This window comes from Hypanus sabinus, chromosome 19 (genome assembly GCF_030144855.1).
Source record: "Hypanus sabinus isolate sHypSab1 chromosome 19, sHypSab1.hap1, whole genome shotgun sequence".
In the NCBI taxonomy this organism is placed as follows: Eukaryota; Metazoa; Chordata; class Chondrichthyes; order Myliobatiformes; family Dasyatidae; genus Hypanus; species Hypanus sabinus.
Genome location: NC_082724.1, coordinates 75,757,891 through 75,783,003, shown reverse-complemented (window position 1 = coordinate 75,783,003; position 25,113 = coordinate 75,757,891). Strand labels below are relative to the sequence as shown.

Below are 25,113 nucleotides of genomic sequence, written 5' to 3'. Positions count from 1 at the left end.
AAGGTGCTGTTGCGCCTTTTTGATCAGGATGGAGGAGTTCAGGGACCAGGTGAGATCCTTTACTAACTTTTTAGTTAAGATTCATAAACCTAATTCCTTTAAATGTGTGTAGTGTGCTGTCTGTTATTTCGTGGCACTTGGTAACCGGGTAGCATATTACACACCTTCACAAAAACCAGGGTTTGGGGTGGGAGAGCCATCTCAAACTCACTGGTTTGGTGGGACCAGAGTGTGTCTTCCCCAGACTTATGCAGCCAAGAGATCCATATGCTTAACAGCATTCAATGAATGCAGCCAATATCTGGGTGGCTGTATTAAAATTGAGTGATGATATTGGAAATTTATCTCCTGCACCAATTAGAGAGGAGAAAAATACAAGCTAATTGCAATGTATTTGTAATGCCCCGAATAAGGATTTTTTTTACTGCTCTGCTGTAGGTATTTCATTTTAGTAGTTCAGTAAGAGCAGTCTGTTCTGCTTTTAGCATGTTTGGGTTTGACCTAAAGATAAAGGGCTATGTTGGTCAACTTGGGAATATTGTGTCAGCCAATCAGGATGGTGGAATTGGGAGAAGGTTCTAGAGAAAGCTGGGTGGAGAGGTTTTTGTGATGGCCACTGGTGTGGGTCGAGGTCTTTCTGGCGGGGGCTGGGAGGAGACAGGAGGGAGGATGGCCATCATTGCACAGATGAATGGCTTCCAAGAGAAAGGACCAATACTCCTGTGGGATAGCCCGTTTATTTGCAGGGTTATCTGTAATGGGCCCTTTATATTTTTTTCCCTACTACTGTTCAATAAAACTCAAATTTGTAAATATACTTCCTTTATAATTGTACAAGCTGTTATTTCTTGCTGATGGCTAATAGCATGGGGGCAGTACTTACACAGTCTTCGCACAGATTGGGTTTAGAGTGGTCGAGACATCCCAACTTAATTTTTGCTGGGACCCAAGTCATACCAACCCTGGACGCATGGAGTTTGAGAAAGGTGGCTTTCTCACTGCTAAGTCCCGTGGCTGTTAGTCAGGGGTTAACGAGCTGTGTCTCTGGAGACTCCCGGTATAAAGGGGTTTCCTATTTTTAAAGTAAGTAGATGTGTGGAAATGGTTTCAATAGGAATGCAAGTGGAACTTGAAAAATTATTTACCTCCTGAATCAGGAAACTGGAAAATGATGTTATGAATAGCAAGGTGCAGTTACATCTGCTTTCATCCAGTAAGGGCACCTTTTGGCTGTCTAAGGCTTCAGAAGCCAAATGATACAGATGTAGAGTGAAAAGAAAAAGATGCTGGGTGACTTGAACAAAAGCCTTTTTTCTTCACAGAAGAGCATATATGATCTGGAATGCAAGTCTGAAAATATAGTGGAACAGATTTAATTATGCTTCCTGGAGGGAACTGGAGAAATATTTATAAGTTAAAACCTTTCAGTATTATAAAGAAAGAATAAGGAAATGGGACTTCTTATTTCAGCCCCCTCCCCCACGCACCCTTCATCCCTCTCACCTACCATCTGCCAGCTTGTACTCCTCCCCCTCCTCCCACCTTATTCTGGCTTCTGCCCCCTTCCTTTCCAGTTATGATGAAGTGTCTCAGCCTAAAATGCTAACTGTTTATTCCCCTCGTAGATGCTGTTTGACTTCCTGTGTTCCTTCAGCACCTGAATGTGTTGCCTGGATTTTCAGCATCAGTGCTATCTCTCATGCTTACAGAAAGGGTCTCCAAGAAAAGACTACCCAAAATCAATTGAGTAGATGATTGGGGATGGAAATACTTGTAACCTAGGATGGCTATTTCAAACCAGCAGACATGGACTTAGAAGAGGGATGCCTTGGTCCACAGGCACAGAACACCTAATCAACTGAAGACCAAGCTCTGGTACAAATGTGCTTTCACATGGACACACATAAACTTTGCCAACACCCTCGTCCGTCACTCTCTAATGGAACCTCATAGTTATCTTCACCAGTTATATTCACTCTTTGACAATTTATGAACAGTAAGATATACAGATGGATACTTTATTGATCCCAAAGGAAATCATAGTGTCACGGTAGCATTACAAGTACACAGATATACAAATATTAGAAGAGAAGTATGAAAGAATAAAAAATGTTATCTCAAACAGTCTAACAGGACTGGGTCATCACTTCCCCAGCCATAGGTTGACTCATTATCGAGCCTAATGGTTGAGGCTAAGAAGCCCTGACATAGTGCTTTTGGAGCAGCACAGTTTCCATTACTGAAAGTGCTCCTCTTTTCAGCAGAGGGTGAGAAACATTGTCCAGAATTGCCAGAATTTTCCGTGGGGTCCGATATTCTACCACAGCCCCCAGGGTAGCCAGTTTGACTCCTATAATAGAGCCAGCTTTTCTAATCAGTTTATTGAGCCTGTTGGCATCACCCTTGTAGATGTCATTGCCCCAGCACGCCACCACATAGAAGATTGTACTGGTGACAGCAGATTGGTAGAACATGGGAAGGAGAGGCCTACATACTCCAGGGGTTCGAAGGCTGATCTGACCAGTGGTCAGAGATGAACCAGGACCAGCTCTCTATGGTCTTCATGATGTGTGAGGCCAGAAGCACTGGAAAGTAGTCATTCAAGACTTTCAGTTGGCCCTTTTTGTGTACTGGGATCACTCATGATGTTTTCCACACAGTTGAGACCCTCTCCAGGCTGAGACTCAGACTGAAAACACTCTGGAGACTCCCTCCCCACAGCTGCTCAGCACACTCCCTCAGGACCCTGGGGTTCACACTATCCGGTCCCAATGCTTTCCGTGTCTGAGTTTCCCCAGAGTCCTTCTCACCCCCTCAGTGCTGAAGTTGAGGGCAAAATGATTGGGGATTTAGGGGAAGGATGGGCCAGCAATGGTGGTTGACAAATGAAAGCACATTTCATGAGCTCATTGCTTCCAACATGCTGGTGACACAAGGTGAAGAGCATCTCCTTCTCCCGGATATTTGGAAGCCTAGCCTGCACCTGAGAGAATCCCAAAATCTCTGAAATGACAAGTGGTCTCAGTGACTGCTCTCTGGCTTGCCTACTCACAGTCAGTCTGCGGTTCCAAGCTCCAGCCAGTCCCATCTCTGCCAAAACAACAGCTGCTTCCTCTCTATCTCAGTGACTTCTGCCATCCTTTCCTCCCAAGCTAATCTGTCTGCCTGCAATAGTTTAACCCTGTGAAGTTCCAACCTTTGGGAGTAATGCTCTAGATCTTCTTGCATCATTTAATAACCTTTGGACTCAATCAAATTTAATAACACTGGCATTTGTCGTGAAATTTGTTTTGTGACAGCAGTATATTACAATATGTAAATAAACTATAAATTACTATATATATACATATATGTTAAATATATATATAATTAAGTAGTGCAAAAATGAGGGGAAAATTGTGAGGTTCTGTCCATGGGTTCGTTGTCTATTCAGAAATCTGATGGTAGAGGGGAAGAAGCTGTTCCTGAAACATTGAGCATGTGTCCAAATTTCATGGGAATCTCAAATTTTCCTCCTTACATTCTAGTTTTAATGCTGGATATAGCTGAATATACTTTGGGAGGTTTTGCCTTGATGTTAACAATAGATTATTCTATATTATTCTATTCTTTTCATAAACTCTTCATTTTGTAGATTTTAAGTAGCAAGGTAGCAGGAATACAACCTGACTGAGACTAACAATGTCATTCTCATTCCATCTCTCTCTCTCTCCAGCCTCATAAAATTCATCTTACATGTAAAGTCATGTGTTGCGTAAATTGGATCACACCAATACTTACATTAAAGACATTTCAGACATTTGGCTTTAAATTGTTCAATGTGCTGAAGAACTGACATTAACATGCAGAAAGGAAATATTTACTTCTTTCCAATTTTCTTTTATTAAAAGATGACAATAGAAATCATTCTCCTGCTTGTGGAACTCAAACTGCTCCAGAAGATCTGTTGTAAAATCATCTCAGGTGATAAATGTTTTTGTTAAAGCCAGTTTAGCCACTGTTTTTAAACCAGGAAGGTTCGTCATTAGATGACCTTGACCACAAGGTTCTGCCAGTATTTGGCACATCACTCAATTGAATTGAAAACAGACACAAGAACACAGAATGTTGCAGGTTAGAGTTTGGAACAAGCACAGGGGAAAGACAAAGCTGTTCTGGCCCAATCAGCTTCCTGTGACACTATCAAGAGAGCATTGTTGCTATGCCAGTGTGAAGTTATCCATTTACTGAGCTAACCATCCTTGAGGGAAGATTTCCTCTGGGCTCTCTTCACAATAAAATTATAGACTTTCCTTTTATTACAGAATTGAGACTTCACAAAGAGAGGAACCTTTCCCCCCTTCAACTATCACAGTGAGATTGTCAATTTAATCCCCTTTTATAATTTATTCAAATCACGGTTAGTTAATTTTTGATGGCAAGCATTTAATCTTTTTGAGCACAATCTGATTGATATTTTAATGCTGTCAACTTGCCCCACTGGTAATTGGATTAAGAGCTTCTAAATTAATCTTATTTATCACCTTTATACCGCCAGAGAATACTTCCCTTTCAGCAGTCTGGCCAGGATCTGAACCCTGATCTCAGAGAAAATGAGTACGGAATAGGGGGGTGACTTGACAATCCAGCAGCAATTGCAAGCAAATCGGTAGGTGGAAGGAGAGGACAAGTGACAAGGGAATGGAGAGTCTAAATTACCACAGCTATTTCTCCATAGAAAGCATCACCATGCACATCATCTCCAAACAGTAATGCCATTAGGCCTTGTTTCCTTCATACAAAACATTTATATAACAACTTTAACGTAAAGCTGTTTCACCTGAGCACAACATTGAAAATCTCTCATTCAGTCACAGTGGGGCAGATGTCTGAAGGTTAGTCCAGGTTTCTGGGTTTGAGAAATGTGAGAAGTATCTTAGTTAATAAATTATACATCTTCCTTAATGAAAGCACAAAACAGGTTCAACCATCATAGCAAATCAGCAAAGACAGTTTCCTGTCAGGCAATGATTCAGGTACCGGCACTCACTGGAGTTTAGAAGAATGAAACCTATTGAATATTGACAGGCCTAGATAGAGTAGCTGTGGAGAGGATGATTCCTATAGTGAATGAGTCTAGGACAGAGGGCACAGATAGAGTGGTTTTGGAGATGATGTTTCCTGTAGTGGATTAGTCTAGGACCAGAGGGCACAGATAGAGTGGTCGTGGAGAGGATGATTCCTATAGTGGATGAGTCTAGGACCAAAAAGCACAGCCTCAGAATGAAGTGACATCCATTAGAACAGAGAAGGAATTTTCTTTAGCCAGAGGGTGGTGAATCCGTAGAATTCATTGCCTCGATCGGCTGTGAAGGCAAGTCACTGAGTATGTTTAAAGCAAAGCTGATAGGTTCTTGGTTAGTCATGGCATCAAAGCTTACAGGGAGAAGCAGAAGAATGGGTTTGAGAGAGATATAAAAAAACAGCCCTGATGGAATGGTGGAACTGGCTCAATGGGCTGAGTGGCCTAATTCTACTCATACATTTTGTGGTCTTACTTCTATCTGGTCTTGACTGGCAAAGTTTCCATGCCTGTCCCAGCATCGGCCTCCTTCACATTGTATAATTAGCCTTTTTCAGGTAATCTCTCTGACCCTCCACACCATCAGACACAACTTCTACTCTTTGTTCCTTCCATTTGCTCAATACCTTCAACCCATTATTTCCATTTCCCAATTCTTATGAAAGGTGATCAAACTGCAGTATTATTCCTCTTTCTACAGAAGCGCCTCATCTTCTGAGCATTCTCTGTTCCACATTTCTCTCTACAATATTAGATAATTGCTATTCAAAGTAACAATAAGTACAATCAATAAACAGCTGATGATCTTACCTATGACATTTTATTACTGTGGCTTTTTCCATTGAGATATATAGTCTAGAACAGAGTTTCCAACTTGAGGTATATGGACCCCTTGCTTAATGGTATTGGTCCATGACATAAAAGAGGCTGGGAACCTTAAGTCTAGAAAGACCCACATTAAGTAAAGTTGTAACAACACTAATTCAGCTAATCACATGATATGGTTCTTAAAGTAGTATCAACTGTTTGTTTATTTTCATAGATGATGCCTGACCTGTCAAGTTTCTCCAGCATCTGGTGGATGATGTTCTAGGTTTACAGCATCTGCTAAGTCTCTTGTACTTGTACTAAACCTCTCCTGAAATTATGAGGGAAAGGCATTCAAAATAACCGACCATTTCTTCTGCACTTTACTTTGGCATGTCTTGGTTTGATGGACAGATCTTCCAGCTCTGCAGCAGCTGGTTGAGATTCTCTAGGGGCCAGTTGCTGAATTATAGGATTTTCATTTCTGCAGGATTAGTGGCACACCCTTTTGTATCTCCTAATCACTAGTTAGAGATGATAACTCTTCTTTCAAAATGCATCACCCACCTCCATTATGCCTTATATGCCTTACAAGCCTGATTGAATTGTTTGAGGATGTGACTAAACACATTGATGAAGGAAGAGCAGTAGATGTAGTGTATATGGATTTCAGCAAGCATTTGATAAGGTACCCCATGCAAGGCTTATTGAGAAAGTAAGGAGGCATGGGATTCAAGGGGACATTGCTTTGTGAATCCAGATCTGGCTTGCCCACTGAAGGCAAAGAATGGTTGTAGACAGGACGTATTCTGCATGGAGGCCAGTGACCAGTGGAGTGCCTCAGGGATCCAGTCTGGGACCCCTACTCTTTGTGATTAGAGATGGTGCCACTTCATCTGAAAGTTGTGGGCTGAAGTACTTGTTTGAACCTTTATCAACCCCATTGTTTGCACTGAATGACTTCCAAATCAGATTTATTATCATTGACACATGTCATGCAATTTGTTGATTTGCAGCAGCTTTACATTGCAGCTGACTGCTGAATATGCAGGATGGGTAAGCAGCTACATAGGAAAATGCATTGATGACAGTACTGTGATAAAACACCTCACTGCCAGGGCAAAGCAGAACCTTGGCTGACTGCAGAGGTTTGTGCACTGCCTTCAGTTTGGGGTAAAGATGACTTTAAGGTCAGCAAGAGCAGAGCTCTTTGGTGCCATCAGAAAGGTGAGGAAAGTCTATTCATAGAAAATTCAGACACCTTTGTGACCAGGGACACCTGGCACATATGGCTAACTATAGAAACCATAATAGTTTGCTAGTCCACCTTGTGCACTTGTGTGTCAACAACAGCAACGCCTCCATTCCTGATAGGTTGAATAATTTCTCTGCACAATTTGATGCAATGAATGATGTGACTTCAGGGAAAGCCCCCTTTCCTTCTGATGAGTAAGCACCAAGTTGAGGAGGATTCCAGCCAGGGTAAACCCATGCAAGGCTGTGGGGCCAGGTGCTAAGGGATGGTATAGTCCAGCTAACAGAGGTCTTAATGGAGACCTTTAATATCACATAGAAACACAGAAAACCTACAGCACAATACTGGCCTTTCAGCCCACAATGCTGTGCTGAAAAGGTCTCTACTTTAGCAATTAGCAAAGGTTACCCATAGCTCTTTATTTTTCTAAGCTCCATGTACCTTGCCATGAGTCTCTTAAAAGACCCGATCTCTCTGCAACAGTCTACTGTCCCTGCAGGCCTCAAGGCAGCCACCATCATTTTGGTGCCCAGGGAATAAGGGTAACTGACCTAAACAGTTACTACTCAGTGGCACTGACCTCAACAATCACAAAGTACTTTGAGCAGCTGGTAATGGATCATAGAAAATCGCACCTGCCAGTTACACTGGACCCTTTCCAGCTTGTCTGCTTAAACTGGTCCGCGAATAATGCCATCCTCGGCCCTGCTTTCCATTTTGTCCCGCCTAGAATACAATGGCTTATATGCCAGGATGTTGTTCATCAACTTCAGCTTGGCATTTAACACAATCATTCCTCAGGAGTTGGTGGGTAAACAGTCTTCATGGGACCCAGCTCCCTTTTCTGTAACTGGATCATGGACTTCTTGATGGAAAGACTCCTTCAATCTGAGTTGGCAGCAATATCTGTTCCATGCTGAGCACTGGTGCCCACCTGAGCTGTGTGCTCGGTATGCTAGAGTTCATGCCGTTGACTCAACTAGATCCAGTTCAAACCACATCCTCAAGTTCACTGATGATATAGATACTACAGCATGGGCTTCATCAGCAACAATGATGAGTTGGCATACAGAGAAGAGGTAGAGAGGCTTATCAAAGAGTGCAAGAACAACATCCCAAATCTCAATGTGGACAAGACAAAAGAGATGATTGTGGACTTCAGAAAGGCACAGGTCGGTCATTCTGTGCCATGGAGAGGGTGAAGAGCACGAAGTTCCTTGGTGTGCGTACAGTATAACAGATAATCTAACTTTGATTCACAACACCCCTTCCATCACAGCAGCATTTATAAGCTGGAGGAGATTGAGTTCTGCAAGGCTCCCAGACTCTGTTCTAACAACTTTCTACAGAAGCCCCATCGAGAATGACCTGCCTGGTACAGAAGCCACAAGGCATCAGACCGCAAGATCCTACTGAGGATAGTAAAAACTGTGAAGAGGGTCACTGGGGTCTCCCTCCCTGCTTTTTTGTGACATTTGCCGAGAGCATTGTATGCAAAGGCCCAGAAATATTGCTAAGGACCCCTACCACCCATTCCCCACAATCTCTTTCACCCACCAAGTGAGGATAGAAGCATCTGAGTAACATCTTCCAGGGTGTGAACCACCAAGGTCTCATCACTAGGACAGCGAGCTGATTACTGTTTACCTGTGCTGTGCACAACATACATTTAAATTATATTTTATTAACATTTGTGGTAATATTCTTTCTTATGTGCTTTGTGTGTGTGATATATATTGTATATCATGTTGCATTGTTTGGCTAAAGTGCGTGTACTTCAATGTAAGAAGCATCAGGAACAAAGGTGATGAACTGAGAGCTTGGATACATACATGGAATTATGATGTTGTGGCCATTACAGAGACTTGGCTGGCACCAGGCAGGAATAGATTCTCAATATTCTTGGATTTCAGTGTTTTAACAGGGATAGAGAGGGGGGAAAGGGGAGGAGGAGGTGGCATTATTGGTCAGGGATATTATTACAACTACAGAAAGGGTGGGTAATGTAGCAGGATCCTCTTTCAAGTCAGTGTGGGTGGAAGTCAGGAACAGGAAGGGAGCAGTTACTCTACTGGGGGTATTCTATAGGCCCCCTGGTAGCACCAGAGATACCGAGGAGCAGATTGGGAAGCAGATTTTGGAAAGGTGCAAAAATAACAGGGTTATTATCATGGGTGACTTTAACTTCCCTAATATTGATTGGCACCTGATTAGTTCCAATGGTTTAGATGGGGCAGAGTTTGTTAAGTGCGTCCAGGACGGATTCCTGTCACAGTATGTTGACTGGCCGACTAGGGGGGAATGTCATACTAGTTCTAGTATTAGGTAACGAACTGGGTCAGGTCACAGATCTGTCAATGGGTGAGCAGCTGGGGGACAGTGACCACCACTCCCTGACCTTTAACATTATCATGGAAAAGGACAGAATCAGAGAGGACAGGAACATTTTTAATTGGGGAAGGGCAAATTATGAGGCTATAAGGCTAGAACTTGCGGGTGTGAATTGGGATGATGTTTTTGCAGGGAAATGTACTATGGACATGTGGTCGATGTTTAGGGATCTCGTGCAGGATGTTAGGGATAAATTTGTCCCGGTGAGGAAGATAAAGAATGGTAGGGTGAAGGAACCATGGGTGACAAGTGAGGTGGAAAATCTAGTCAGATGGAAGAAGACAGCATACATGGGGTTTAGGAAGCAAGGATCAGATGAGTCTATTGAGGAATATAGGGTAGCAAGAAAGGAGCTTAAGAAGGGGCTGAGGAGAACAGGAAGGGGGCATGAGAAGGCCTTGGCGAGTAGGGTTAAGGAAAACCCCAAGGCATTCTTCAATTATGTGAAGAATAAAAGGATGATGGGAGTGAAGGTAGAACTGATTAGAGATAAAAGTGGAAAGATGTGCCTGGAGGCTGTGGAAGTGAGCAAGGTCCTCAATGAATACTTCTCTTCAGTATTCACCACTGAGAGGGAACTTGATGACGGTCAGGACAATATGAGTGAGGTTGATGTTCTGGAGCATGTTGATCTTAAGGGAGAAGAGGTGTTGGAGTTGTTAAAATGCATTAGGACAGATAAATTCCCGGGGCCTGACAGAATATTCCCCAGGCTGCTCCACGAGGCAAGGGAAGAGATTGCTGAGCCTCTGGCTAGGATTTTTCTGTCCTCGTTTTTCATGGGAATGGTACCGGAGGATTGGAGGGAGGCGAATGTTGTCCCCTTGTTCAAAAAAGGTGGTAGGGATAGTCCAGGTAATTATAGACCAGTGAGCCTTGCGTCTGCGGTGGGAAAGCTGTTGGAAAAGATTCCTAGAGACAGAGTCTATGGGCATTTAGAGAATCACAGTCTGATCAGGGACAGTCAGCATGGTTTTGTGAAGCGCAGATCGTGTCTAACAAGCTTGCTAGAGTTCTTTGAGGAGGTGACCAGGCATATAGATGAGGGTAGTGCAGTGGATGTGATCTACATGGATTTTAGTAAGGCATTTGACAAGGTTCCACATGGTAGGCTTATTCAGAAAGTCAGAAGGCATGGGATCCAGGGAAGTCTGGCCAGGTGGATTCAGAACTGGCTTGCCTGCAGAAGGCAGAGGGTCGTGGTGGAGGGAGTACATTCAGATTGGAGGGTTGGGACTAGTGGTGTCCCGCAAGGATGGGTTCTGGGACCTCTACCTTTTGTGATTGTTATTAATGACCTGAATGTGGGAGTAGAAGGATGGTTTGGCAAGTGTGCAGACGACACAAAGGTTGGGGGTGTTGTGGATAGTGTAGAGGATTGTTGAAGATTGCAGAGAGACATTGATAGAATGCAGAAGTGGGCTGAGAAGTGGCAGATGGAGTTCAACCTTGAAAAGTGTGAGGTGGTACACTTTGGAAGGATAAACTCCAAGGCAGAGTATAAAGTAAATGGCAGGATACTTTGGAGTGTGGAGGAGCAGAGGGATTTGGGGGTACATGTCCACAGATCCCTGAAAGTTGCCTCACAGTTAGATGGGGTAGTTAAGAAAGCTTATGGAGTGTTAGCTTTCATAAGTCAAGGGATAGAGTTGAAGAGTCGCGGGGTAACGATGCAGCTCTATAAAATTCTGGTTAGGCCACACTTGGAGTACTGTGTCCAGTTCTGATTGCCTCACTATAAGAAGGATATGGAAACATTGGAAAGGGTACAGAGGAGATTTACTAGGATGCTGCCTGGTTTAGAGAGTATGCATTATGATCAGAGATTAAGGGAGCTAAGTCTTTACTCTCTGGAGAGAAGGAGGATGAGAGGAGACATAATAGAGGTGTACAAGATATTAAGTGGAATAGATAGAGTAGACAGCCAGCACCCCTTCCCCAGGGCACCACTGCTCAATACAAGAGGACATGGCTTTAAGGTAAAGGGTGGGAAGTTCAAGGGGGATATTAGAGGAAGGTTTTTTACTCAGAGAGTGGTTGGTGTGTGGAATGCACTGCCTGAGTCAGTGGTGGAGGCAGATACACTAGTGAAATTTAAGAGAATGCTAGACAGGTATATGGAGGAATTTAAGGTGGGGGTTATATGGGAGGAAGGGTTTAAGGGTCAGCACAACATTGTGGGCCAAAGGGCCTGTAGTGTGCTGTACTATTCTATGTTCTATGTTCTATATATGTACAGTCAGATGACAATAAGCTTGAACATGAGCTTACATTAAAAAAAACTATAAATTACAATAAGAAAGAGCAAAAAATTAAATTAAATGAGTAGTTCAAGAGTAATATTCATGGGTAGGTTCATTGTCCATTCAGAGAACTGATGGCGGAGGGGAGGAAGCTGCTTGTGGGTCTACCTCTTCCTGATGAAGTCCTTATCATCTCTCTTGAATCCCTTTGGGTTCATAGCTTTCAAGGACCATCTCCAAGCAGCCTCCCATGTCAGACTGTACATCAGGAAGGCCTGACCAGTTTTAATTGCAGAGTCACAACAGTCCTGTTAACTTGCTTCAGAAGGATCTAACACAGCGTTCACAAGTCAAGTTAAAATAGCAGTACTGGTTGGTGTAACAGCATGTGGATGCAGAGACATCCGATGAAATTTTGTCTACCAGGTTGCATTTGATAGGCATTAGCTACAATGCTTTTAGCTGTGTCTCTAAACCTGTAATGTCTCTGTCCCAGCACAACTTATCTCAATTGTTCAAAGGATATGCCATTTCCATCTAACATTAGGCACTGTTAGTAGAACGAATTTTCCAATCCACTTCAAGTATGCTCTTTTCCTCAAACACAGGGCATTCATCTTGCCACCTACAACCTTGCAACATCTAAGCCATCATAGAATACTTTACAACATATTTACCAGTGATATTAAACTTGATTCCAATTCTGATTCTGTCTGTCATTGCCTCATTCTTGCTTGCCTTCCAATTTGTCTAGATGGGTTTTAACTGACTGCGGCTTTTTTACATCCATAACCACTTTCCAAGGTTTATCTCCATCTCACAGAACACTAGGCCCATCAGCTGGACTGCAGATTTCACAGATAAGCAGCCTGCTCCAATCTGCAAATACCTCTTATTGGTCACTTTTTGAAGAAAGTATCAGAGGTTTCTTTACACCCCTGATTGCGTGTAAAGAAGCTGCACACGTCAGCCATATCACTTCTAGGTCGATTGTAAGGCAATGTAACACATCTAATGTATTCACTAGGCTCTCATGTGAGGGATTATGTGGACAAAGCAATTATGTTGTATATTACTACTTTTCCTTCTGAACAATGAAATAATAACATTTTTGCTTTCATCTGTTATTCCTTCCCCTCCACCCACTCTCTCAGTCAGGCTTCCTTTCCAGTCCTGATGAAGGATTTTGGCCTGAAATATCAAATGATTATTCGCATCCATTGCTGAGTTCTTCCAACATTTTGTGCATGGTGTTCAAGATTTCCAACTCCTGCAGTGTTTATTTCTGTACCTTTCTCAGCATTCTTGTTTCAGATGTTAAAACTACTGAGAATTAACCCAGAGAACTGTTTTTTTCATATTCTTAGTCATGAAAAGGGGAGGTTACAAAAACTTGTCATCTCAGCTACAAGATTAATTTAGTTTGCTAACTCGCTGAGGTTCAGTTATTTCATTTGGCAAGACCGACTATAGTTCTGATGGAGTGGAACTAATTGGAAATGAAGTGTACTTTGTTGACAGATGCCTCATGAACCAAGTGTCTACTCCTCTACTCTGCTGTTTTAAGACTATTGAGCAAAATAGTCTCATGACCTCAGAAATTAGCTTATTATGGCCTTGCACCTTATTGTCTGACTGCACTGCACTTTCTCTGTAACTGCAACAAGCACAAAATGCCAGAGAAATCCAGCCAGTCAGGGGTGCCACAGTAGTGAGCGCAGCACTATTACAGCTCGGGGCATTGGAGTTTGGAGTTCAATTCCGATGCCATCTGTAAGGAGTCTGTACGTCCTCTCCTTGGGTGTGGGTTTCTCCGGGTGTTCTAGTTCCTCCCACAATCCAAAGACCTACTGGCTGCTAGGTTAATAGGTCATTGTTAGTTCTCTCACGATTAGACTAGGGTTAAATTGGGGGTTACTGGAGAGCCACGGCCACGGCCCATAAAGGCCTGTTCCGCGTTGTGTCTCTAAATAAATTCATGGAGGGGAGAAAACATTTGACATTTCATGCCGAGATCCTTCTTCAGGACTTTGGGATATTCTGCATCCTGTTACTCTTTCCCTCCGTACTACTTCATTGCATTGTTGTAGTAAGTGATGTGTATGGATGGCATGAGAAGCTCAACTTTTCCACTGTACGTGTGTCAATTTATGTTATAACATTTCCATCTGAAATTCACATCACACTAAAATGTACCGTAGCCATTTTGTTTCAAGGGACCAAACCATGTCTTAGCCAGGGTGTTTCAGATACAGTTCTTTCGAACTGAAGGCTGAGAATGTTCCAGAAGTGAATTACACTGTTGTTGCAACCTCAACCTTACTTCAGCTGGGGTGTCTGGTCCTACACATTTGCAAACTGAACAGTGACGGGTGCGCAGTCTGTGAAATAGATTATGCAGCAAATCCACTCAGGAAGCCTGTGCACCCACAAGAGGCATTCAAGCCACGGTGTTTTATTCTTTCAGGCACCAAGTTCTAGAGAACATCCTTCCCTGTCAGCAGCAAGGTAGTACAGTTGGCAGTGCTATTATCTCATAGCTCCAGAAACTCTAGTTCAGTCCTGACCTCAGGCACTGTGTACTCTAGGTGCAGTTTGCAAATTCACCCTATAACTATGCCAGTTTCCCCCCAGGTGGCTCTGGTTTCTGCCAACATCCCCAAGATGTGCTGGTTGGTAAAATGGCCACTGTCATGTTCCCCTAGTGTGGTTGGGTCGGCAGGTTGTGGAGAGCTCCACCAAGGCTGACTGCCTGCCGATTTCCCAGGAGACAGCCCAGGCAACCATGGAGAAAATCACACAGTATCCATGGGTACTTTGGAGGTGTTCTAGGACTGTTGAGCACTGCAGGGAATAAACATCGTCCTTGATCAGGATGGGATTATTTTAATTTGGTCTGTGCCATCATTATTATTGTCATTGGTATTTTTATTGTAGTATGATAATAAAGTTGCAATAATTAAGAATTAATTAAAATCGTTTACTGTCATTTCCAGTACACAAGTGTAAAGGAGAACAAAATAATCGTTACTCCAGATCTGATGCAGCACAGAAAAGCACAATAAGATAAAAAACACAATTATGTATGTCCATAAAGTGATGCTAGGAACAGGAGTACATAAGGTGACTCTAACAGGAGATAATAAAGTGGTGGTGTGTAGGTGGGTGATGGGAGAATTGACAGACACGTGAGAGTACAGGTACAGGGAAATAAATGGGATTAACGAGACTATTCTGAGAGCAATAGATGTGATAGGGTGAATAGCCTCCTCTGCGTTATACACTTATAGCCACTTGATTAGGTACAACTACTCATTAATGCAATTCTAACCAGCCAATCATATGGCAGCAACTCAATGCATTAAAGTATGCAGACATGGTCAAAAGGTTCAGCTGAAACCAAACATCAGAAATGTTATCCAAGTGACTTTGTCAGCAAAATAACCATTGATGCCAGATGGAATGCTTTGGCTATCTTAAAAGCTGCAAATCTCCTGGGAATTCATGTACAACAGTCTCAGAGATTACAGTGAATGGTGCAATGAACAAAAGAAAAATCCAGTGAGGGACAGTTCTAATGGGTGAAAATGCCTTGTTAATGAGGGAGATCAGAGGAGAATGGCCAGACTGGATCAAGATTAAAGATTGTTTAATGGAATTTCCTGTGCACAAGTGTAAAGGTGAATGAAATGTAAGCACAAAGTACACTGCAGATGCTGTGGTCAAAGCAAGACATACAAACAAGCTGGATGAACTCAGCAGGTCGGACAGCATTCGTGAAAATGAGCAGTCAACATTTCGGGCCGAGACCCTTCATCAGGACTGAAGAAGGAGGGGGCAGGGGCCCTATAAAGAAGGTGGGGGGAGGGGGGAGGGTGGAAGGTGCCAGGTGAAAAACCAATCAGAGGAAAAATCAAGGGGTGGGGCAGGGGATAGGCAGGAGAGGTGAAGAAGGGATGTAAGGGGAAAGCGCTATGGGTAGTAGAAGAAGGCAGAATCATGAGGGAGGTGATAGGCAGCTGGAGGAGGAGGCAGAGTGAAACTGGGCTGGGGGAAGGGAGAGGGAGGGAATTACTGTAAGTTGGAGAATTCGATGTTCATACCAAGGGGCTGAAGACTACCCAGACAGTATATGAGATGTTGCTCCTCCAACCTGAGTTTGGCCTCATCATGGCAGTAGAGGAGGCCAGGTATGGACATATCTGAATGGGAACGTGAAGTAGTGTTGAAATGGGTGGCAACCGGGAGATCCTGTCTGTTGTGGCGTTTGGAGCGGAGGTGCTCGACGAAGCGGTCCCCCAATCTGCATCGGGTCTCGCCGATGTAGAGGAGGCCACACCAGCAGAGTCGGATCCAATAGACTTACCCCAACAGACTCACAAGTGAAGTGTTGCCTCACCTGGACGGACGTTTGGGGCCCTGAATGGTGGTAAGAGAGGAGGTGTAGGGACAGGTGTAGCAATTAGGCTTGCAGGGATAAGTACCAGGTGGGAGATCTGTGGGGAGGGACGTGTGGACCAGGCAGTCACGGACAGAGAGGGGGAGAGAGGGAAAGATGTGCTTAGTGTTGGGGTCCTGTTGAAGGTGGTGGAAGTTGCGGAGGATAATATGCTGGATCTGGAGGCTGGTGGGGTGATAGGTGAGGACAAGGGGAACTCGGTCCCTGTTGCGGTCCCTGTTGTGGTGATGGGAGGATGGGTTGAGGGCCTAAGTGCGGGAAATGGAGGAGATCATTGATGACGGCAGAAGGGAAACCACGATCCTTAAAAAAAGAGGACATTTGAGATGTCCTGGAATGGAAAGCCTCATCCTGGGAGCAGATGTGATGGAGACAGAGGACCTGGGAATAGGGAATAGCATTTTTACATTTGGCAGGGTGGGAAGAGGTATTTTGAAGCTGAATGAAATAATTGTTACTCCAGATCTAATGCAGGACAAAAAGACACAAAAGATAAAAAACACAATTACAATAATAAAAAATACAATATATATAAATACATAAGATAGCCTATGTACGTAGTTAGATTTTATGCCCATAAAATGACACTAGGCTGTATGTACAGTGACTGATGGGCAATAATAGAGTAGTGATGGAGTTGGTGGATAGGAGTGTTGATCAGTCTTACTACTTGGAGTCTCATAGTCCTGCCTTAGATGGCACCTGGCCTCCTTCCTGATGGGTGTGGGACATGAACAGGGTGAGTGGGATTCTGTCAAGTTGACAGAGAGGCAACAGTAACCCAAATAACCATGCATTACAGCAGTGCATCTCTGAATGTGAACCTTGATGCGGATGGCTACAGCAGCAGAAGAACACACTGGTTCTTCTCCTGTACCTCATAAAGTGGCCATTAAGTGTACATTTAAAATACAGGTTCCCAACAATTTCTAATCAAACAGGCAACTACATCCTGCCTCAGTCTTGTGGAGATTGCACCACGTCAGGTCCCAACTGTCCATGACCTCTCCACCTGCAGTTAATTTTCCATGGCGACAAGCAACAGTTCCAAGAACGGAACCGCAAAGTGCCATTCTATCTCTCACATTAGACGTAAACAACCAAATACTCCAGCAAAAATGACATTACAACCCAAATCATTGATGCATTCGAATGTAGATGAATTCCACCTACACTGTGAGAACACGAGGCAGCTGTGAAAGGAAATTCAGCAATACAGTTCCTCAGTATGACAGCTGACAAAGCCTGAGACAGACTGTCAGATAATCACTGGGTACTTCCATCAACCAGCACAAAGAAGTAACTCACAGAAAATGCTGGAGGAGCTCAGCAGGTCAGTCAGCATCCATGGAAATGAACAAATAGTCAACCCTTCATGAAGGGTCTCAGCCTGAAACATTGATTGTTTATTAGTCTCCACAGATGTTGCCTGAGCTGCTGAGTTCCTCCAGCATTTTGTGTGTGTTATTCTGGATTTCCAGCATCTACAAAATCTCTTATCTTTATGGGTTACAGCACAACAAAGGTATGGTCAACCAATTCCCTCTGGTAAAAATCTTCATTTACCCAAATTCTGTGTTAGCCTCATCTGCTGTGATTCAGAAATGCAACTCCACTGAACCCTAAAATAAAGTTTAAGCATTTTATAATTAGCCTTCATCTATCTAGTCCTGTATTTTTGACTTAATGCAATGAGTATAGGGTTCTCAATCGCACAATAGCAATTAACAGGCTACAAATGGATGATCATAACCTTTACAGTGGAAGTATCTGCGTCTATAAATTCCAGGAATGATAGAAATATTCAGGAGCTGTTTCTCTGTCCACAGGTGTCCAATACCATTGGAGTGGATACAACCCAGTTGGTAACAGGAAAGCCCACTCCACCATTGAGCATATTTACACAGAGCATTGTCACAGGAACTCAGCATCCATCATCAAAGATGCTCGCCATCAAGGCCATGCTCACTTCTCACTGCTGTCATCAGGAAGGAGGTACAGGAGCCTCAGGTCCCACACTACTATGTTCTGGAACAGTTATTACTCCTCAGCCGTCATGCTCCTGAGCCAGTGTTGATAACTTAACTCACATCAACACTGAAATGACTCCACAACCCATGGACTCACTTTCAAGGACTTTACATCTCATGTTCTCAATATTATTTAATATTTATTTATTACTATTATTATTTTGTTTTCTTTTTGTATTTGCACAATTTGTCTGTTGCATGTTGGTTTTATGTCTGTCTTTCTGTGCATCTTTTCATTGATTCTATTGTATTTCCCTATATTTAATGTGAATGCCTACAAGAAAGTGAATCTCAGGGTTGTAAGTGATGTACTTTGATAATAAATTTACTTTGAACTTTGAGATGCTACCAGGTCTGCTAAGCATTTCCAGCATTTTTTGTCTATTTGTTTCATGTTTTTGACATCTGCAGAATTGTTTAGTTTGTACAAGGGTGACCCCATGTGACAACAGATCCAGACAAGAAGACACACCAATGGCTATATTAGAAAATCAGGAAGGTACTGCCACTGTTCATTTATTCATAACGCATTGCACTTTCTGACTTCCATGCGTGAAACCATAGCATTTATAGATGAGTCTCCTTTGCAGAGTGAACTTGGATACATTTTTTTATGTACTGTACCTTCCTATTTGCTCTTCGAGTCAGAAAGGAGTCATGGTTGAACAGCATGGTCAGAATGGTTGACCATTCGCCCATCTGACCTGTGCTGACCATGCTACCCACCAAGCTGGTCCTCTTTGCCTGCTTTTGACCCATATTGCCCTCAGTTCCTCCAATTCAAGTACTTGTCTTTAAAATGCTGGTGTTTTACTTGCCTTAACCTCTTTCGCTGGCAGCTCATTCCAAAGACATGAGCCCCCCTACATAAAGAAGTTGCCCATCAGGTCCCTTTAAACTCTTTCAGCTTTCACCTTAAACCTATGTCCTCTAGTTTCCAGTTCCCCTTTCTTAGGAAAGAGATTATGTGCATTCACCCTACCTATACCACTAATGATTTGATAAGATCATCCCTCAATCTCCTATGTTCTACGAAATAAAATTCTAATGTCCCAATCCCTCCCTATAACTCTATTGTCAGTAACTGGCATCGTTTAGTTGGGAGAGAAATGGACTCAGGATCCGATGGTCCCTAGCTCAATCCTGGATTGCAGCATTAACACCTGGAATAATGTGCTCAAAAGTTTTGGTCACCTCATCATAGGAAGCATGTGGCAGCTTTAGAAAGGATGTACAGGAAACTTAACAGGGTGCTGCCTGGGTTAGAACCGCATGTCTTATGAAGAAAAGTTTAATTAGCTAGGGTTTGTTTTTCTGTTTGGAGTGAAGGAGGTTGAGAGATGACCCGATAGAAGTGTACAAAATGATAACAGGAATAGGTAAAGTGGACAACAAGGAACTTTTTCCCAGGCCAAAGATGGCTTAAATAAGGAGGGCATTATTTTAAGGTAATTAGAGGAAAGTACAGTGGGGATGTCAGAGGTAGGTGTTTGTTTTAATCGACACAGAGAGTAAATGGTGTGTGGACGCACTGTCAAAGGTGAGAGTAGATGTCGTTAAAGAGACACATAGATACAAACATGAATGATAGAAAAATAGAGAGCTATGTGGGAGGGAAGGGGTAAATTGATCTTAGAGTAGGTTAAAAGGTTGGCACAACATCATGGGCTGAAGGACCTGTACTGTGATGTACCTTAAGTATGTTCTAACCCAAGCTTCTTACATACAAAATAGATAGGAGGTTCATAGCTGGCCTCAGGTTTAGTTTGTATGTATTGTGCTGGGTTCTTGCTTCAGGTAGCTCATAGTAGCTCTGTGGCTGTGGACTTACTTTCGGTTCTCTGCTGCTGCCGTTCATGTTCTGTGTATGGTTTGTTTGCATTTTGTTATTGTTTGCACAACTTGCTCTTTCTTTTTTTACACATTGGATGTGTGCTTGTCTTTGTGGTGTGGGTTTTTTTTTCAGGAATTCTGTTGTGTTTCTTTGTTCTGTGGCTGTCTGCAAGAAAATAAACCTCAAGATTATACGTGGTGCTTTGAACCCCCTTTCTGCAGCGTACATGCAAAGGGTTCACACTGTGCACTACTGTTCTGGGTTCTATCTTCATTCTAAGAGTGACCAAGCAAGTGTGTAGCAGCAGATGCCAACATTTCTGTATCCGTTAGTCGATCATCCCTTTGAGAATATTACGCTCAAAGACGCAATGGACAAGATCCCAGATTTCCACCGAGACTATGCCCACCAGTATCTCCAGCACTTACTGGCTAAAGAATAAGAGCTCTCACAATTTAAATACCAGTGCTGGGTGCTTTCTCTACCACCCCAGTGGGCTTGGAGAGTCCAGTACCTGTTTCTGACCGTTAGGCACAAGTTGCTGCATTCAAAATGTGGTCTCTTTACCAAAGCACACGACAGAAAATTTGACAGGAAAATTGCGTAACCGTTGTGCTGCTTAGAACAACTGCATTTCTTTCTCTGTGTGCATTCCTGAGTCAGAATGTAGAAAAAAGTGGCATGATATTGGTCAATAGTAACAAATTCTAATTACAACACTGCTTGGATTTGTTAAAGATAATAAAAACTCCTGAATTCAAACAGTTTCAAGCAACTCATTTCACAAACACAAAACATGTCAGAACTGTTTAGTTATAAAAGTGCTAATTAAACAAACCCTTTCTTCAATTTAGAACCTCTTGATCCTTGCTGTAAAACCCCACATTCAATAGGTGCAGCGCAAGTCACAAATTCAATACCACAAGTTAGGGAACCGCTTTAAAAGAATCTATAATTAAAATAATCTTCTGCTCTAACCTGTGTACTCTTAAATTTGAACCCAGAAAGAAATCATATAAAGAATAGTTTACTATCAACTTAAAATAAACTGTGTTAAAGAGACTACTAAACAAGTATATGGAGGAATTTAAGGTGGGGGGGGGTTATATGTGAGGCAGGGTTTGAGGGTCAGCACAACATTGTGGGCCAAAGAGCCTGTAATGTGCTGTACTATTCTATGTTCTATGTTTAAAACCCAGTATTCTTTTCTAGTTTGAGCTCTTTAGGTAACCTATTTCTATTAAAAGTAGATGTTTAACATCAAAAGTCCGGCTCTTTGATCCTTGGCAAACTGCATGCACTTCAAAACATTCCAACCTGTTTAATAGGATAGCTACTAGCACCCAGGCTGGCAAAGTGTAGATTAAACTCACATGATCATTGGATGCTTGCTTTAGTATGAACCATTTCATCTGGAGGTGAAATGTGGTGAATTAGAGGGATTTTTTTAAAAAAGCACCTCTGCTCCATCCACAAAAAGTGGAATTTCTAAGAGGCCAGCCATTTTAATTCCTATCCCTACTTCTGTTCTGACAAGCCATTCTATGGCTTCTTCTTTTTCCATGGTGCAGACACTCTCAGGGAAGAGGAGCAACACCTCATATTCCGTCTAGGTAGCCTCCAACCTGATAGCAAGAACATCAATGTTTTCCAACTTCCAGTATTTTCCCACTCCCCCTCCCCTCTTCTTCTATTCCTCATTCTGGCCTCTTACCTTTTCTCCTCACCTGCCAATCACCTGCCCCTGGTGCCCATTTTCCTTCCTTTTCTGCCATGGTCCATTCTCCTCTCATTTCAGATTCCTTCCCCAGCCCTTCACCTTTTACACCTATCACTTCTTAGCTTCTTACTTCATTCTGCCTGCCACCCCCCCCCCCCACCACCAGTCTTCAGCTATCACTTTCTAGCTTGCACTCCTCCCCCACCCACTTATTTTGACCTTCCCCCTTCCTTCTCAGTCCTGAAGAATGGTCTTGGACCAAAACATGGACTACTTATTCATTTCCATGGATGCTACCTGACCTGCTGTGTTCCTCCTACATTTTGTGTGTTGCTCTCAATTTCTAGCATCCGCAGAATATCTTATGTTTACAAGTTATTTTTATGATTAGATTTTGGCTGTTGGATGAAGCTAAATTGGCAAACAGTATCCCAGCTGGAAGTAATCAGGCCATCAACACAATGGCACCAAAGACAGCAATTAGGAACTAATTCTTCTATTGACTGGCCTTCTCTACAACAGTGTGACATAGCCATTCACACCAGAATTTGAAGAGCAGTAATCATATCTAACTAAGCCTCAAACTTCAACACCATACTAATGGTTACTTGGCCCATTGAATCTGCGCCAGCTCTGTGGCCCAATCCTCAGTTCCAATCTCCTGCTCTTTCTCTACTGAACAGTGAGCCTCTTACCTTCCAACATTCATCCAATTTTGCCTTGAACTTCATGCTAAATTCAAATCCACCACAATTTCAAGCATTGTGCTAAATTGTTTTTCTCATCACTCTTATTACTTTGAAGTTACGTCCACTGACTCTTAATCCTCCACTATGAAGAACACAGTCTCTTTACTTATCCTACCTAAACCTATCGGGATTATGTACCAAACCGCCTTCCAACTTTTGCTGCTCCAAGGAGAGTACCTCCTCTTCTCCTTAATATCACGTCCCCCTGGTGCTCCTCCTTCATCCCTTTCTCCCATGGTTCATTCTTCTATCAGATTCCTTTTTCTTCTCTTACACCTATCACTTCCCAGTTTCTCACTTCATCCTCCCCCCCATCAACCTACCTTCCCCTTCTCCTGACTTTACCTGTCAGTTTCCAGCCTGAACTCCTTCCTCTCTTCCACTTTCTTGTTCTAGATTTTTCTCCCTTCCTTTCCAGTCCTAATGAAGGATCATAGCCCAAAATATCAACTCTTTACTCCTCTCCATAGATGCTGCCTGACCTGCTGAGTGTCTCCAGCACTGCGTGTGTGTTGCTCTGGATTTCCAGCATTGGCAGAATCTCTTGTGTTTGGCTTCCATTGGAAATGGTGGAAGAGGATGGAAGATGAGAGGCAAGAGGGTGAGCACCACCATGGAAAATAAACTCAATTCCTCATCTGCAAAGTGCAAAACACCATCTGCCCCTTTAGTGGTATTTACCACCACCTAGGACATCAGTGTCATTTTGTGATATTTGGAGCCCCCTCATGGCTGCAGTAAAATGCATCACCTGTGGTGACATTATTACCAGCCTTGCTCTGATGACTACAGCAGCTTCTGGTAGTGACAGATCACCAGCCCTTCCAGTTATTAGAGATGTTCATTCCATGTGCAAAGGTCTATCATTTGCTTCCACTGATAACTGCCATCAATACCAATCTACCCTCAGATCTGATCACCCCTTGTGCTGGTTTGGTGCACCCAGCCTCCTGCTAACCATGATAGTCTCCTTTAACAACGGTTACCACATTTTACTGGTAATTTAGGCACAATCATTGTGTTGATGTTAACCACCTGTGAATAGAGGTATAAAGGTACCCAGCATTTACAATCAGTCCATGTGCCTCCTGGTTACCCCCTCCTCATTTCTCGTGGTGAGGCCTGCTCGGTGCGCGGGATTTTGGTGTCTGGTGGTGAGAAGTCCTGTGCTGTACTGTACTGTGCTGTGCTGTGCTGTACTGTACTGTGCTGTGCTGTGCTGTGCTGTGCTGTGCTGTGCTGTGCTGTACTGCCTCCTGCTGGTACCTCCCGCCCATTGCGTCTGCCGTTGGCTTTTTGCTCCGTAAGATCCAACGTTAGTTGGCCTTAAAACGTCGCCCACCAAATCTTTCGCATGTTGCAATTTTAGAAAGAAACTTCAGTAGTAACTTGGGGCAAAGTGGGGACTGAAACGGATTTTATTTTAATGCAAAGACGCTGAACCCTGGGTTTGATTGCAGCTTCGGAAGGGGCAAGTGCTGAGAAGGTGGTGGGGAGGGGGGGATTGTTTGCAGCCCCGCCGACCAGCTACACTGTCAGCGACTACCCCTCACCGCAGTGAAACCTTCGCCCTTTCCCTTTGAAAGAGTGTAATTTCCAAAGAAATGCTTAATAACTCCAAAACATAAGAGGATGTGGTAATATTTGCCGTAACCGGTCCCAAACTTGCGTAAAACGACATTAAATTTAAAATGCTTATTCCGACCTTTTTTTTAAGTTAATGGTGCTAATCTCGCTGCATTTGGCTGCTGTTATTAATACCGTTGCGACTGAGAAGAGCGGCTCGCTAACTTTAGTGCCCGCCGCGCCTGGAGCCGCGGTTCTCTCTCACTGCCCGACAGCAGAGACCCCTGTCCTCTACCCCGTCTGCCCACACCCATGTCCCCCCGTCCAGCGCAGTCCCCTGCTCGCACCTGCAGGACACGGTGATCTCGATCTTGGTAGCAGGAACGGTAGCCTGAAGCGGATCGAAGTCTCCGATAGATGCCATCCTCCTGGTGCTTTCTCACTGACTACCTCGCCAACTCTCCCTCTCTCTCACACACACACATCTATGTGACATCACAAGCGTGACCACCCTGCTCTCTCCACCCTTCCCTCTTATTCATCATAATATATCATATACTGCTCTGGCTGTGTACACGAACAGCAGAAAACTAGTTTATTTGCCGACCGGGAGGATTCCTTCACTGCAGGTTTTAAAACCTCAGGAGTTGATTAAAGAAATAAAACGCTTAGCAGGTCAGACCGTTTCTGTGGAGTATGAAACAGTAAAAGCTTCAGGTCCATGACTTTTTATCACAGACATCTCCTCTGTGCTGAGGGCCTTTAATTCTTAAAGCTGTTGGAGCATTCCCCCTTAATGACTCATTATTATTAATTTCCAACCTGGCTTCAGACTTAGCGTGAAAAGCGATTATTCAGTCCGGAGTCCATGACACTGTGAGACACCTCTTGTCACAATGGCCACAGAGTCCGGCCGCTCCAGCAGCTGAAAGAAGAGGGCAATCGCGCGTGTGAGAAGGCACACATTCCAGCTAGTTGGGGTTTCCTTGTCGTTGTA

General features: G+C 43.4%; 1 protein-coding gene across 1 annotated transcript in view; it reads right to left on the bottom strand.

Annotated features, from left to right (window-relative positions):
* Window positions 1-24,639, bottom strand: part of LOC132378073 (copine-9-like) — a 643,860-nt gene extending 619,221 nt beyond the window's left edge. Inside the window, exon 1 of the mRNA XM_059944788.1 lies at window positions 24,464-24,639. Coding sequence (XP_059800771.1) covers window positions 24,464-24,540 — 77 coding nt within the window. The 5' untranslated portion in view covers window positions 24,541-24,639. The remainder of the gene's footprint in view (window positions 1-24,463) is intronic.
* Between the last annotated feature and the right edge of the window lie 474 nt (window positions 24,640-25,113).